The sequence below is a fragment of the Lepisma saccharinum genome, chromosome 1 (genome assembly GCF_977018435.1).
Source record: "Lepisma saccharinum chromosome 1, izLepSacc3.1, whole genome shotgun sequence".
NCBI lineage: Eukaryota > Metazoa > Arthropoda > Insecta > Zygentoma > Lepismatidae > Lepisma > Lepisma saccharinum.
In genome coordinates this window covers 207,497,993-207,515,974 of record NC_139229.1, presented here as the reverse complement: position 1 = coordinate 207,515,974, position 17,982 = coordinate 207,497,993, and the positions used below count along the sequence as shown (strand labels likewise).

The 17,982-nt window shown below is 35.9% G+C and overlaps 1 protein-coding gene across 1 annotated transcript in view; it reads right to left on the bottom strand.

Moving 5' to 3' along the window:
* Window positions 1–496: 496 nt before the first annotated feature.
* The window catches only part of LOC145978521 (uncharacterized), a 74,135-nt gene continuing 56,649 nt past the window's right edge, over window positions 497–17,982 (bottom strand). The window contains exons 10-15 of the mRNA XM_083111168.1: window positions 9,605–9,846; window positions 8,301–8,350; window positions 6,495–6,826; window positions 5,847–5,902; window positions 4,160–4,331; window positions 497–634 (exon numbers count right to left, since the gene is read on the bottom strand). Coding sequence (XP_082967294.1) covers window positions 577–634; window positions 4,160–4,331; window positions 5,847–5,902; window positions 6,495–6,826; window positions 8,301–8,350; window positions 9,605–9,846 — 910 coding nt within the window. The 3' untranslated portion in view covers window positions 497–576. The remainder of the gene's footprint in view (window positions 635–4,159; window positions 4,332–5,846; window positions 5,903–6,494; window positions 6,827–8,300; window positions 8,351–9,604; window positions 9,847–17,982) is intronic.

The window sequence follows — 17,982 nt, the reverse complement described above, 5'->3', positions numbered from 1 at the left end:
TTATTTTTGTCTGAACAACTTTTAAAAATGAAGGTTACGAATGGTAATGTATCCTTTCCCCACAGAACGCAGGTATAGTGGAACCACAGGCAAAAGAGCTTGCGCAGACCCGTGACTCCTGTGCATCGTACTTCCGTGTGGAGGGAAAGGTGACTGAAAGATTTTGGCCCAAGGTTCTTTTTCTTGTGTTCGATCTCAAAAATCTACCTTTACAATTTCAACTCCTCGTTCATATGCTTCTTATCCACCAAAATGTTGACAATTCAGGCATGTGCTTGTTGAACTGGTCTCAAAATTGCAGCAAACCTTTATTTTAAGTTAGTGCTTTCAATTTTACTTCTTATGCCCACAAGGACATAGGTAATGAAACCAAAATGATGGCAGATAATAAGCAGGGCCAAACATCTAGAAAGATGATAATTCAGTTTAGCTGTAGCAAATAATGCACTGCAACAGTGTCATTTTTTCTTATAAAACTTTATTAACACATCACACATATACATAAAAATTCTAAAAATTCGTGCACATATCATTTAAAAAAGTGTTTATATTTTTGAGGTGCTTCAGCTTCAAAATTCACACATAATAGGTTGTTTTAGCATTTTCAGGAAGCATATTCCACATATCAAATAACCTGCAAATAAGAAAGAATTTCTGTAGACACATTTTATAGTGGAGATGCTTGGTTGGTTGCTTGATTTATGTGGTATGATTTCTATGACTTAAGTTAAAATTATGTGAAAGCAAGGTGAGAAACCTGACACAAATCATAAAAAATGGCCTAATTTAGGAATAGACTGATATGAAATTTGGCTGATACCAACACAGTACCAATATAAAATTTCCCAATCCGACACAAAATTTCAAATAGTCCTAGAAGAATGTCAATGTTTCATTGACTTCTTAAATAAATGTATGTTATCAGATGACTGCAATACAAAAGACATTTACCTTTTAAAAAGTAGGACATGGAGATTATATGTTTATATCTAGAAAAAATAATATTGGCTGAATATTGCACTAAATTAAAAGTATTTATAGATATATTGGATCGGTAAAATTATCAGTAATAGTACCGATAAAAGTGGAACACCAATATGCCTATTTCGAACACCAATAGAGTACTGATTAGTCTGTCCCATCCTTAGTCTTTTTTTAATTTTTTTTTTTTTTTTTTTTTTTTTAAGAAATCATATTGAGAATGTTTGTGTCCTACAAATCTTTCTGCACTATTTAATGAAAACTAAAGAAATGGAACAAATACCTCTTTTTGTGTAAAAATATGTACTCTGAAAGGAACATATGTAATATACCTCAAAATACATAGCATGAAATTTGTTTATGTCATTCCTAACATCATAATTCAATGGCACCTCATTTTTTAGTTGGCTACTAAAAAGGAATAAATATGTAATTAGATAAAAATTCAGACCCTAATTATAAGCAGTACAGGGAAAGAATAACTCGTCACATCGATCGCACCTAGAAGAATGCGACACACATGCACAATAGTGGGAATTCTATGAACAAGGATACAGGCAAGTTAGTGGATTCTAAAGATCTAGAAGTTTCATATTGAGAGCTCCACAGCACTGCAAAAATATGCAACCTTGTTCATGAGGTGAGTGAATAAATGTTATGCCCCACATGCACAGCTTTCAACACCAAACCAAATTACAGATTATATTGAGAACCAAGAGGTTAGTCAGATCCCGATCAACTAAAAGATTTGGGAATAGTCTAAAATCCATAGGTTAGGGTTGAACCAACAATATCTAGAACTAATGTTGAGCTGAAACTGATTTTTGAACATTCAACCAACCAGAATAGTTATAAATGTTATATCTGGACTCCTTTGAAAACAACTTTGTAAGCACATAAAAAATTATTCAAAAGCATGTCAGAATTGTTTAATGTTAATCATGGTTTGACTTAGGTGATGCTACAATACCAGATTCCGATGCACCATACTGCCATAGCCTTGTAGTGCTTTTTTCATAGATTGAGAGCATGTTCACCGTGTGTTTTGTTTTCACAAAACAAAATCATTACCAACTATGCAGTGGAATTTTTGTACTCGGTACGGTAAAGAACTTCCTACCATTTATGCCTTTCATTAATATTTTGCTGACATTGGTTTCCCTGTTCGCCATTAACAATCCAACCTGTTGTGGAACAAGTGAGGGATTGCTTAAAAAAAAAAAAAAAAAAATAGAGTATTCCATGCATGGGCATTTGGTCCCTGGTAAGAACACACTTGCACCTGATGCAAATTACCACGACACACGATTAAATACTTTGACTTTTATTCAACTTATATTGCAATGGACTGTCATGAAAATATATTTAAAAAAAAGTTAGGTTGCAAAGCAAAAAAAATTCTTGGATTTTGTTGTTTGCGAATATTATGCCATTACACTCATCTCTTTTTTTTATGTGTAGATACCCTGGTTTAGAATAAGTTACTATGTGACTAAGATGATACCACTTTGAACTGATGTGGATAATGATACTCTTATCAATTCCTGCAGATAGCTTTTCTTGAACAAGATATGATATAAGAATCCCATTGGAACTATACCATATCCATACAGGCTTTTAATTTGCACAATCATGATAATGCAAAACATTACTAAAAAATGGTTATAAGTGTTTAAAATGATATGCTAAGCATTCTTTTAATGTGCAGTAAGTCATGTAAGAATAAAAATTTAGTTTTTTACATAATTCTTGCACTTTCCTGCAAATTTCACAACATTTCATATGTACAAAAAATGCAGTGCAAATTGGAAAATTTGAAGCTATCTATTCTTTCGACTTGCTTTACTTTTTCAAGTAGGGTTACCACAAGTAAGTACCATTTTTTTTATGTTGCATTGAGATTATCAACAACTTTGAACAATGAGTTGTTCACAGTACATGAAAACACCTTCATTGTTTACTCAAATTAATTTCTTGTTTGCAAGTTCTTCCCTTTTTCTGTTATTTTCTATTTCATGGTTTAAAATTAAAAGGTACTTCTAACCCTAATTATTTTTTTCATCATCAGCCAACCATCCTTTATCACAGCCATTATCTTTAAATGAAAGAAAACAATGCCACATGTATCTCACTTAGTGTCATGGAACATGCACAAATGTTCATTTGGCAATCCCCCCTTTTTTTATACTAGAATGAGTTGGATTTTTGTCATTTTAATTCCATGTACAGCTTGTTTTCTAAAAAGTGAATTTTGGAAGAAATAAGACCAAATCACAAGAGAGAAAAAAACCAGGTCCCTACATATCAATCTAGTATATTTTTCCTTTAAAATATTCAGAATATTAAAAAAGGCGTCAGTTTATCATCCACTTTCACTCTACAAAAAATCATGAGGAATTAACCCTGCACAGATTGCACACTCTTGAGTGTATTCAATCTCTGGAAAAATATTCACTCTATACTGAATAAATTTGAATTAATAATTTCCAATATTGATGTCACTAATGGCAACAGTACTGATACATTATCATCAGCATCAGCTGGGCCTAACTCTTTCACTGCGGCAAGTGACTCCAGTCAATTTGCTTCAATATGCGTAACTTATGGAAAGCAACAGCAGTCGATTTTGAATATTCTTGTCACTGCTGGTGTCGAGAGAAGTTGCCCCATAAGAAAAAGCGTTAAATAACTCGATTCGGTTCTGAATAAATTAAAAACGTTTACCGCCGTTTGTATGCAAACAATAATGGCAACAAGGATCATTTATCTGCTCTAAGGCATGCCCAAGATTTTTGAAAGTGGGTGAGGGTACACAATCTTTTCTTTTAGTAGTCAGCCTTCATTTCACTATCTTTCCTGCTTTTAACCCTTTCTCTCTTTTTTTTAGGAATGATGGACAAAAGGGAGGGTTATGAGCCCTACCAACCCCCTCCCGATTTAGGCATATCACTGTATCCACTTCAATAACAATAAAAATCTAACACCAAGAGTAACTCCTGGATATGGCCCCTTTTCAAACTATAGGGGCAAAAGTCATATCATTACACTATTATTATTTTACAAATTTATGCAATTCTGAATATCTAGCAAAAAAACTACGCAGCAAATGCTTTATCGGCATGCCAAAATCCTGAAGCGAAAGAGTTAAGATATAATAACTATGCCCTAATGTTCCTACCTTCCTAAGAGCTCCTGTGGAGACAAATGTGGGCAACTCTTCTGAAGTTTATCCTTCCACAGATTGCAGAAGTTTCCATATGCCATGCTTTGAGTAAGTAAGTCCTTGTTCCTCTCTTGTTCACTTTTTTCTGTCTCTGTCTTAGTTTTTGCTTTTTTTGAGTCTGAATCCGCTGCAAAAAAATAGTAGCATGAAAATGACTGACATTTATTAATGGGGCAGTTACTCTCCAAAATAAAAAAAATATACATATTTTCCTCATTCAATGGAACTTGGCTACTCCTAAACTAAGCTTATGACCATGTAGAAGGAATGTTTCAGGGGGAATTTTAATTAAAGATGTTTTGTATCTTACTTTGAATATTCTCAAGGTGTCTACACTTTCATAAAAACAAAATTCCATGACCTTTCCAGACCACATCTTCAGGACAATAAGTGTACATGAATATGTCTGGAAGAAGTTCACTATATTTTAGCAAAACACTCACACTTAGAATACCACTTAACCAAGATTTAGAATATAAACTTCACATATAGCTGACTGTTGTGTAGAGGAAGGGAGTTTCTATATAATACTTGAAATGAATTGACTAAAGATGAATAAAGAATTCTTTTTTTATATGAATTCATAACGATTTTAGTGCAAATAATAAATAATTATAATACAATTTAGTAATATATTACTCCAGATAACTATTACCCAAACACCCCTAAAAAAACTGGAACAAGAAAGCAGTAAATACCAATGGCCACTTATTGTAGTAGGTTTCTACATGACAAAGGGTTCATTTATTTTTATTTTGATTTGCTTTATTTTACTTCACCTTTTGTGGCTCTTTTGGCTAATTTGCGAAGATGGGGATGAGTGATGATATGATGAATGCACATATTTACAAACATCCATGTCCGGGCCAGGATTTGAACCCAGGACCCCTGGCATCGTAGCGCTACAAAGGGTTCATGCCGGACACGTGGCGGAGTGGTTAGCACATTCCACTATGACGCCAGGGGTCCCAGGTTCGAATCCCGGGCTGGGCATGGATGTTTGTGAGTGTCCATTCATCAATTTCATCGTATCATCAATCATCCCCATCTTCGCAAATTAGCTAAAAGTGGCACAAAAAGTGAAGTAAGGGTTCAAACAACTTATTTCCCCCAGAGCATTTAATAAAAGTTTCTACTTAACTACTGACAATATTCAGTATATCACTCACACCTTCTCTAAAATTAATTAATTTTTTTTTGCTGCCCTAATTTGTTTGTTACTTTTACTGAATTACAACAAAAAAACTGACTTTTCGAAAAACTAAAAATTCTCTGACTTTTCTAGGATTTCCAGACTGGTATACACCCTGATTTTGCTGGTAATCTGGGGAGTAAATTAGGCTGTTCATTGCCTAACTTTTTAAATGGTTGCACCAGCATGCTTCATGCATGAAGATAATTACATCTGTCATTTGAAGCACAATATCGTGTGCTATTCAAATGGTATTTTCAGTCATGAGGAGTTATTCACCGTAATCAATAATCAATAGCAATGGACAAGTTGACCGGTATTATCCTTGCCCATGACAATACCATATTACATGTATGCTTTAACAATGAATGCAGAAGTTTCAATCATTAAGCATAGCATTAATACAAACAGAATAATACATTCAAATTCCCAACAAGAAAACTTACATACCTGAATGTTCTGTTGCAGTCTCAGTCACATAAGAAATACTTCTTTTCCGTTGACTCCTGCAAACAAGTAGAAATGAAAATGTAAAATAAATACTTGGACGTAAGTATCAATATACAAGTAAAGTGCTCCCCTGTGCATAGCACCACGCCATGAAGGTGTATAGGGGGTGTGGGGTTAACGCCCCACACTTTCTTGATCCGGTCTTGAGTGGGGGTGATGTGATCAGTATACAGGGTGGCTCAAAATCAAAGTGATGTCTAGGGAGAGAAGTTTGCATGCCATTGCATACGATTTTAATTGGATACATCCATGAAGAGCTGCGCATTATAAATGGTTGTCGCAAACAATTACACTGTGACTCTTCCATTAAATGAAAAGTCTTCACAGTGACAAGGCTAATGTTTATATTCATAAGCAAGTTCATAAACAGAATATGCGACCCTTGTCATCTGATAACTGCCATACCTGCAACTGTTCTTGTTTTTGAAGCACATCCCATTGCTAATAAATATTAATTGTATGTATATATTATACTACTGCAATTTTACCACATCAGTCTACCAGTTTTCCTTTAAAATATTTGAAAACTTTCACAAGTGATATAAGGTGGTTTTACAAATTTTGGAATGTGAAACTACAAATTCATACCTTCCAGCTGCTGATTCTCTTTGTGTAGACTTCTTTTCTGTCCTGCTCTCTTCATTCAATAGTAACTTTAGTTCTCTACTCATGGTGGCAGGCTTCTCCTTATTAGCTTTTGTTGCTCCAGTCTCCCTTCTAGTGTTCCTCTGGCTTCCAGTAGGCACACTGGGTGAAGCAGATGTGTCTCTCAATCTTGGAGATGACCTAGGTGTTTCTCTCAGACTAGGTGAAGACCTTAAGCTCCGGCTCACTTCACTCAATGACTTGTTAGTTACACTCGACCTAGATGTTCTAGAGTCAGGTGCAGCTGCAGATCTAGAACTGTTGGATTCCATCTCCTGTAAAAATTGACATTTATAAACTCTATAAATGTCAGCTTATACATTAATGCAAGACTGAACCTATATCACTCTGAACCAATACCTATCCAGTTGCTGATATTCTTACCAATCCCCACAGATTCTGATGCCGATGCTTGTAACAGTATTGATTCATTTGGTTTATTTTATGCTTTTCTGTCACTCTTGGCTAATCACAAAGATGGGGATGAGTGATGACATGACGAAGGAACACTCACAATGAACACCCATGTCCAGGTTTGGATTCGAATCCAGGACTCCTGGAATCATGGCGGGCTGTGCTAAGGAAATATACGATGAATTGATACAAACAATGCCAAATGACTGTCCTTCATACAGCACAGTGAAATTGTTGGTGTGGTAAAAGATTTTAGGAGGGGGAGAACAAGCACAGAAGATGAGGAAAGGCCAATATGACCTAGAACAGTAGTGACAGGAAATTGTCAATAGTGTTAATGATCTGATCCTTGCAGACAGGAGGATTGGTCTGCAATGTATAGCAGACACTGTAGGCATCAGTTTAGAGCGGGTGCATTGCATTGTGCATGAAGAATTGGAGGTGACAAAACTTTCTGCAAGTAGGTGCCCAACTCTTGACAGCTGATCACAAGCGGAAAAGAAAGGACAGTACTAAGGCACTGATGGACCATTTTTCACGTAGAGCAGCCAGTGTTAATGAACGAATAGTGACAGTGGATGAAACTCCATTGCATGTGTATGATCCTGAGACAAAATATCAATCCATGCAGTGGTGCCATAGTGGATCACCACGGCCCAAAAATGGCACCGACGGAAATCTACAGGAAAAGTAATGGGTGTGATATTTTGGGATTGTGAGGGGATAATACTCAGCGAATATCTGGAAAATGGCACCACCTTGAATGCTAAAAAATATGTGGCCCTGTTGCATAAATTTCATTCAGATTTAAAGGAAAAGAGACAGGGAAAACTTTCAAAAGGCATCCTCTTCCTCCAAGACGATGCTCCTTGCTACAAGGCAGGTATCACAATGCAGAAACTTCGTGATTTAAAGTATGATCGCATTCACCGTTACCCTTATTCCTCCGATCTGTCTGAATTAGGGATTCCAGTGATATCAGTATAGGCATAGTTTGCAGACCAAGACATAACCTTCTATTACCATGGGTAAGAATTGCTGCAGAAATGTTGTACCAAGTATGTCAACCTAAATGGGAACTATATTGAATAAAATGACATTCATTTGACACTGGCGCCATTATTTCTCTCCGAGGCTGGAAACTTATCAAAACTCCCTCGTAATATCTGAAGATAAAAAAAATGTACCATACTGTTTTAATGTATCTGGGTCAAAATCTAGGAATTTAAAACCAATGTTTCACTGTAAATACCTAACGTGTTATAACATTGCACTTTTTAACACATCAATGTAATACAGAATTACTCTGAAATTAATATTTATTAATTGTATTACCTGTGTGAATGATGAACGTCTCTCGTGAGGTGGATGTGGTGAGCTTATGCCTGAAACATAAATACAAAAATTTACAAAACTTATAACTTTGGCATTCAAATACAGTTTTACAAGTGTATATTGAAGTGAATAACAACCACTTTTGATAAGTACATTTAAAATTTTTCAAAATTACACAAATTTATTAAACAATTTCAAAGAGAGAGAGAGTGTGTGTGAGTGTGTGTAATATATATGTATATATATACACCAACATTACATTATATTACCTACGTGAAATTTTGTATTTCCGCGTTGCACAATTTAATAGTTACTTCTCATTAATTTCGAAGGCTCACTGCCTTCATTCACTAAGGGTATGGCATCTGAAGTGGAGATGGCATCACTTCTTTGTTAGTTCCCAAGCAGCGGTAGTTGCATTTTCTCCCATTTGGCAGCACTGGTGTGTTTCCTGGCTTGCGTCGTCTGCTTTCCATTGTTGGGTGGTGGTTAGGGGGCTGGGCTGTCTGCTGCATTGTGTTGCTCGGTGTGGTGTAGTTCCTGTTCTTCGCGCGGCTGGAGAGGGTCAGGGATTTTTCAGAGGATGGGGTGCCAAGTCGGGCATGCCTGTCCATTATCCAGGTTCAGTGCTGGTTTCTGTTGAATGATAGCATGGGTTTCTTTGATGGTGTCTTCTATGATAGAGACGGTTGGGTGAAGTATCGATGTGGAGTGACACACTACCATTTCCACTCTAGACGACCTACTATTAGTGAATGAAGGCAGTGAGCCTTCGAAATTAATTGGAAATAACTATTAAATTGTCCAACACGAAAATACAAAACTTCACGTAGGTAATACTCAAACCACGATTACTGCATTCATCATGAATTACGTTATATATATTTCTTTCCTGAAGATACGATGTAATTTATACTTCTTAACAACTGAAGTTCCTCTCACTATATTCCACACAAAATTTTTGAACAGCTCGGCTGGTTTTCCTTTCTTGTAAATGACAAATAATAAATACTTGAAATAATGAAATGTGTTACACTACACTTCACATAGACAGCCAAGAACAAATTAAACAAAAATATACGTAATCTTGATTTGCATCGAAAAATAGATATCCTTCATTTCAAAATTCAAGAACCAAAACATCATGATATTAACAACAAAACGACTCAATTGAATGAAGGAATAAATATTTCCATCTGTTTGATATATATATATACACATATGTTTATATGTTCTTTTTAGTTCTAACTCACGAAGCATCTTTAAGATAATTGCCCATACTATGTTCAATGTATAGAACATACCTCGCACTTTCATATCTTCCCTTCTTCCATGAAGATCTGTATGCTCATTATTTATGTTGAGATGCAAGTTGTCATTGCTGCCACTGTCGTTTGCGTTGTAGCTGTCCTTTTCATTTTTGATGCTCAGATGTACTTTTTTGTGCATATTCAATATTAGATGATTTGGGAAAAGTCTTTTGCAAATACCGCACATTAAGTTATCACTTAAGCCATGATTTGTACTTTTCTCTTCTGCTTCTTGCCTAATGAAAGTAAAAATAAAGATGTTTCAGCTCAAAGCATCAGGTTACTGCACTATTAGTGGTATACTACATAAAGTTTGTATCAAAATTTGAGTTAATGAATTGTGGTCTCAGGTTCTATTTGACATCTAAGGCCCATCATATAATAGTTCAGCCATAGCACAACATGACATTTTTTTTACATCAAATGTTAAACATTAGTGGATGGGAGCCTCCCTGGATGAGAACTTTTGAGTGGGCACTATTCAAAATTGCTGCAATGTACAAAATAAATTGAAACAAGATACCTAATTGCAGTAAGATGAAATCACTTGTTTTCCCCTTGGACAAGACTCTTAGTGGAGGTGAAATTTATATATATATATTTTTTACCTATCAATATAATGAGAGTTAAAGGAGGAAGAAGAGGAAAAACAAAATCGAATTTTTACACAAAATTCGTGTTCGGCATGCTTCTGACCACCACAATGGAACAAAGTCAGGGTTGACACTTTGCCTGGTTTTTCTGGGTGGTTTCTTTTTTTTTCCCAGATAAAACCCGGGCAAAACTGTTTTTTTTTTCAGGTTATGTCTACAAATATATATTTTTTAAAAATGAAATACATGTTTCTCTCATTCTAATATATTGGAACATTCAAGTTGTATTGTTTTAGTTCATTGAATCAAAAACTATTTAATGTTTTCTGTTAACATAGTTAAGAATTGACAATCAAGGTCTCACACTTTGAAATGATTAAACAAAAAACATACATAACCCATCCCGCAACAGAGCATTGAGGGCCCAGGCCTACCTAACGACAGCCGGCCGCACTCCCACCTGATCCAACTCTGAGGTGGAAGATTATGCAACCAGTTACGGTGTGGCATGTGGTCAGCACAATGAACCTCCAGTCATCGTTGTACGTTTTCATGACTGGGTTATGCTACTCATTTGTAGGTCCCCAAATTAATCATGATGGTGAGTGTTCACTAAAGTTCAAATCACAAACCCTGAGACCTTCTGTAAACAAAACCACCTGCATGCAGAAAGCATTGCAAACTCATAGAAGTAAAATAATCCACACGAAAATCCAGCGTTGTTACAGGATTCATTACGTAAGGTAAAACAGCGGCCAATTTGTAGTATGGGATATGCTGCCGCAAATGACGTCTCACTTTAAACCCAATGCTCTTTCTTTTTTTACTTATTGCTTCGCCTTTATGGTTAACTCTTTGCACCAGTAATTATTTCCCATAAATTTGGCTTCTTTCTTGCATGTGAATTGAATATATTTTACTTGCATTTTTTTTAGACAAAATGATATAACATGGTAATGTATATTTCTAAGGATGCTATAGATAGGAGTGTATTTGAAATTTGTTTGTAGATTGTATGTAAATTGTATCTTATGTAAATAAAATATGTAACAGGCATATGCAATGCTGTACGTCCAATAAATATATTGATGATGATGATCAAACCAAGACAAAGAAAGTTGGTAAGTTTATTGCGGTTGGAAACTTTGACAAGCATCCTAATAACGATTTTTGTTCCGCCAAATATAGTGTACTTCGTAAAATAACTTGGTGACATGGCAAGGCAAGGTAAGTGTGAAGATTTTCTAGTAATATGCATTGTAAATTTCAATGAGCTTAGAGATTTGTGTACATAATGCTATTTTATAACATTGGTTAGTTTTTAAAAATAATCATGTGAACAGCAAGGAAGTAGTGCAACTTAGTAATATTGCCTGACTTATCCTTAGAAAAATAACATGCCGAGTTCTATGCAAGCAGGAAGGTCTCAGTGTTCTCAGAGTATGTTTTGAAAACACCAGCAAGGACAGCCTTTGAAAAGGGGTGTGTGAGAAACACATTCTACTCAATATTTATGTAACGTTCTGTCAGTGATATCCTGAGAAACCAGTAAATGAAGTGGTTAAGTTGGTATCCCAGTGCAGTGGTGTGTCAGTGTCTGCAGTTTTAAGGGTCTTGAAAGAGAGAATGACCGGGAGAGTAACAATGTATGCAGCTGCATATTCGTCTGATGTTTTGAGAGCGGGTTCTCACATTCAGAGGCTCTTATATAAAATGAATAGGTGCGGCGAACTATGAGTGTAACAGCAGATGATTGCGGTCATGAATCAGCTGACGCGAAGTGATACATCGAATCGGTGGGACCGTTTGTTTACAGAAGGTCTCAGGGTTGGTGATTTACACTTTAGTCTCATACGCAGGCCAAAATCTCAGGAGAAAAGCGGTTACGTTTCCCCAAGGAGAGACAAACCTGCACACGTCCCATAGCCGGAGCCCAAAGCATGACCGCACAGCCACAGTGCGGGACAAATTATTAAATTATCTAAAATACTATGTTCTGAAAAATTTGGCCAACAGTTTGATTCTACTCTTGCTGGATGGCGTAACAGTTAATAGATCTATGATCAGTTCCCAGTATTGTGCATTTGCAATACTATACTAATACTTGATAGATCCGTTGGCAGAGTGATTAGCACAGCACGCTGCAATGCCATGGGTCCCGGGTTCAAATCCTGGTTTGGAAATGGATGTTTGTTTCTCCCATTGAAAATACGGAGTAAATAGAGGAAATTGATGTGTGTGAAAATTAAGAAAATAGAGAGGAAAAGGGGGATACTACTGCTTAGGGGTATTACTTTTATTACAAATGTAAAAAAAAAAAAAAAAAAAAGTAAACAGGCTGTTCGACTGCCCATGCAGAAGATCGAATCTTGGAGTGGGTGATCTAAGGTCGGAATTTTTCTGGTCTTGTCCCTCCATAAAGCAGCTCTGGAACTCACCCAGCCTCAAATCAAAAGGTTCTGGGGGAGGGGGGGGGGGGTTTGGTTGTGATCACATCACCTCCAAAATGGTAGAGATCAAGAATATGTCAGGCCCTACCCCCCCATATCCTCTGAATGTGCTTTCATGCCAAAATTATAAGGCTGACATATTTAATTGTCTTCACTGATTTCATCCAAATGAATACAATATCCATCCCCCAAAATATCTGGATGTTATGAAACTAACAGTTCCCATGAACAAAACATTAGTGACCCCAATTTGGACCCCATTATATTTAAAATATATATATTTTTTAAAGCATAGCGTTAGAAATGCCTTAAAATATTTTAGTCTCTTTCCTAAATGTCCAAAAATGTAGTTTAGGCAGATATTTGAAAGTGTCATCAGAATTTGGAGCTACCTCACAATATAAAAAATCAATTTTTCATCAACTATCTTGAAATGCTTTGAACAAATGCAAATGCAGAATAAAATCATTCCCTGGGTGTATCTATTTGCGACATGAATTTCAGCTTAAGAACTCTAAATTTGCTACAGATATCGTGGTCTCAAAATTGGTGACTTTCCCCCACCCCTAAACCACACACTATATTACAGAGTTTTTATTAAAAACTTCAAGCTCAAGTAATGTCCTAACATAGCTATGAAATTTGACAGAAATTTGTGTGCATTCCATTCCACAAGGGATTATCACATAAAATTAATTTCAAAATTGTTTTTACATCAGCAAGAAGTTTGGAATGTACATTTAATGAATTCAAAATGAGAAACTCTCTACCAGATGTGGAAACCACAGGGATATATAATATAAGTTGTTCATGTTCAAAGGATTATGTAGGACAAACAGCAAGGAAAATGGCAATAAGATGGCACAAACACGATTTGAACATTAAAAATCAAAACCCAAGAACAGGTTTGTCAACTCACATCAACGAAGAAAAGCATTTGATTAAAAAGAGAAGGATTTTAAAAAGATTGATGGGAAACATAGAGTTGAATGTCTGGGAAGCTTCGTTCATTGCAGAAGAACACTGGAATAAATTAAATAATGAAAATGGTAACATAGATCCAGTATGGAGTTTTGTTTTTCACAAATGGAGTAAGCCAACATCTTTAAACTTTAATGTAACAGAAAACATCAAGAGACTCTGTGAAAACAATGATGAATTTGAATTACCTGATGATATTTGGGATTCATAATTTTAAATAAAAAAATAATGTGATCAAATTTTTTTTATCTGAAATAAAAATAAAACAGACTGCTTCTTTTCACAGTTAAGTTGCTATATTACAACAATGTAACATCCACAACATCCATTATATAACGCATCCTTTTTGTTTAAAAAATTGATAACCATTGTTATAACTGTATCTTTAATCAAAATGAAAATAGATGTCTGATGAAGGGAGCATTTGTTCTCCTGAAACGTCACAACGGAAAACTGTTTTCTTATGCTTGTAATAAGCGTAAACTACAGGAAAATAACATACCAGAGACTTGGTTTTCTTAATCTACGAAAATCTAACCTCAAATATTTGCGTAACTTAAAGCTCTCGCAAGGCATGTTAAATCAGTCTGTCGACCACAATCTTTAAACATAGTGACAATTTTTTCTCAAATACAATATGACACCAATCCTTTAAGTTATCTTGTAACTCTAAAAATTGCAACCCAAAAGCTTTACATTTATGGCAAAATGTATGTTCGCAATTTTACCACCACTCCTCTCCTAAACTATGAAATATAATTTTAAAACTTTTACTGCAAAATTGCGGACCGACGAATTATCATACAATGACTGAGCTTAGTTCCATATACTCCGAAAATGCGTTGTAGACAGTTTTGGGGAAAAATAGACCATGGTATAAAGAATGCATGCAACATGAGGAAAATCAGTTTTTGATTCACCATCTTGACACACATTGTTCAATTTCACTCAGTCTGTCAGGTTTTCTAGCTGCAGAAACATGTTATCATGGTCACTAAATAGATGGCTTGTCTTTCTTTGCCCATCCACCCCACCCATGCTCCTCCTAAATCGTGCATTATGTTTCAATACTTTTATTGTGAATTTACAGTGCAAGTAATGTCACAATGCTACTGAAAGTTTTATGCACAAAGGTCAAATTTGTAGTTTCTGAAAAGGTTTGAAAATGTCAAAAATGGTCAAAATATGAAAGTATACATATGCATTGTATTTACTTGAGTAACCCACACCCCATATTTTTAAGAAAAAAATGAAATTGTGGTAGATTATGAGAGTGCTCATGTGGGTATAGAGCTCCTAACCACAAATTACATTTATCCTACATGGACAAGGAACCCATTACGTTCAATCAATGCAGTGAACTGGAGGAAGGGAGAGGTCACTGTCCCAGGCATTAGAAAGAAAACATAACATTTGCACACATACTAAATTCTGAGAAATGAAATGAATCATTTGAAAAGTGGGTACTTTTGTATTACACGGACTACCAACCTCGAAATATCAAACTTTTTCGTGGTAAGTGTTTACCATCTCCTATGCCATTTTTGTATGTATGTATGTATGTATGTATGTATGTATGTATGTATGTATGTATATATATATATATATATATATATATATACACACATACATACAAAAATGAAGAAGGAGACAGTAAACACTTACCACATTAAAGAAAAAAGTTTGATATTTTGTGACCTAGGCCACATTTTTAACGGAGAAGAAATGGTTCACAGAATAATGAAGAGTAGGAGCACAGAATACTAACTGTAGCGTTGGTACAATGTTTTGCCAGAGAAAGACGATAGGAAACAAATATACGGTACTTTCACCAGTGTTTACTGCATAGGGTGGGTGGTTTCGGGGAAGAAGGGAAAAGGTTATTGGTTGGCTAGGTTAAGTCCGGGGGGTATAGTGGCGTACATGCCTGATATATAGGCCCATCCCATCGCCTGCGGATAGACGTGTCTGAGTGAGGGGTAAAAGATGGATTATGGCAACATGGAAACAGTTGTTGAAGGTGGTATTATGGCTGTTGGTGTGGATGGCAACTGTGAAATCAGAGTTTTGGGTGGAGGAACGGTGATTGATAATAGAAGTCGATCTAGAGCTTAAAGTGGAGGAGGAGGAAGATGCCTTATGAATTGAAGGTACCTCAAAATCTGTATCATGAGGTTTGTGTCAAGGATGCGAGAAAGGAAAACACATTAGAGAAATAACGTATGAAATGGTGCATTGGTGCTAAAATAAATTAAAGCTATTTTACTTTGGAAGCTTCTGGGCATTGTAGAGAATAAAATATACCTACAGTCAACTCTCAATTCTACTACTTTTCATGGTTCCTGGGAACGGGTAATTATTTCGAAGGGGTCATTATTGGAATTTGGACTGATTTTTATATCCTCAATCCCTATGTGAAAAAATTGGGTCAAATTGTACTTTGGCCATTTTCGAACAGCTCTCATGGCAAAATTAGGCCCCTCATGCTTCAAGTGATACCCTACAGGGGTAGATGCCCAAAGATGACAACAATTTTTCTTTAAACAAACACAAAATGCACTAATTGTGCACTGGAAAATTATAAGTTATTTGTAAATAAAACATTATTGTTTTAACAGTAGACATTCTCTCAATTACAATAATGTGTGTTAGTGGTGGTGTTGTAATTGTATTGTTCAATTGAAGCGGCTTTGCAACAGTAGAGTAGACTGCATGTTGATTATAGATACCTGTTATGTGAGAGTATTCTTTACAACAATGCAGTTACAACACCACCACTAACATCACACCACAGCAGGAAATCACAACAAAGCCAGCGAGCAAAATAGATGCAATATATGTATTTTTCGGAAAATTTCCTTCAAATTTTCAACATTACCTCCCCCCTCCCAATTTTTCAGTTCCTGGGGAAAGTGTTGTTACTTCACCTGTGGCTCGACAGCCCTTGAAGGGCCTAGGCCGATCTCCAAACTCCAAGACTCCCTCCCACAATCCTACCTAGAGGTGTGGAGATCTTCAATTGGGAATGAGGTGATGTAGGGGTCAGCATGTCAAACCCCCAGCCCTTATAGGAGATTTCTGAGACCGGGTTACGCTACTCACTCGTAGCTCCCCAATTTCCAGTCCTATACACAGGCCGAGAACCTGGAGACTGAACCCAGGCAGGCTTGAACTCATGCTGTCCCACAGTCGTAGTCCAAAGCACAGCACCTTAGACCGCACGGCCATAGAGGAGGACTGTTTCTTCGAGAGGGGTGCTATTACCGAAGTTGTAGAATCAAGATTATTCTGTAATTTTAATCAATTCATTTTGAATAGCATGCACAACCATTCAATATTCCTTTCTGTTTTTTACCTGATATCAATATCAATGACTACACAAGGAATCAATTTATCATCCTCTTTACTGGAATGTGTGCAAAATACCAATATAAAATTGCAAATATTTCTTCAAGAACATGAATGGCCCATTAACCTCTCTACATAATTTCTGTAACTACGTGAGTGCAATCAGTTTCACCTTTAAAAATGTAACTGCATATTTAGATATACTTTATAAAAACAGGGTATACAAATTATACCCTTATATTTATAAAAATAGTAACAAAATGACAAACTTTGTTGCACTAAATTGTTAATAAATAATTACATCAGACTGGTAAAATTATCAGTAATTTTACTAATAAAGTTAGATGCATGTATCAGCTGATATATAACCCAGTGTGTTCAAGTACGTAGAAAACAAGTGAGTGTTCAAAGTACAGTCAACTCTCGATACAACGACCTTTCACAGTTCCCGGGAAAAGGACCGTTATTTCAAAGGGGTCGTTATTGGAATTTGCACCAATTTTCAGCTTAAATGGAGCTCAAATGAACACAAAGATTCCTAGGAGACGGTAACACCATTTATCCTAGTAGTTATACAACCTGTTATGCACAGGATGCATGTTGTGAGAAGGATAATAGAACATGAAAACGTTTTCACAAAAAAAGGATTTAAAATAATGTTATTTTCTTTCAATTGTGCACAGTCGTTGCTCTTCCAGGAAATTCTTACAATTCTAGTTCATGAGAAACCCGTTTGCACTGAGACCTATGGAAAGGAAAACAAAACAATCTCTCGCTTATTGCAAGCAATACTCGAAGAATCTTGACACCAGTCACACTGGCACCAGCAAAAGTCAGGAGATAATCAGGCAGAATGGATGTTGGCTTTTATACGGGTCTACTGGAGCATTGTCTGTTACAGGATTAACTGCTAAGATAAGATCTCTAAGAGAAACAACACAACCTTTCTAGGCACCAGAAAAAAAAAAGGCGGGGCTGTAAATTTCATTCTGGTTCGGCT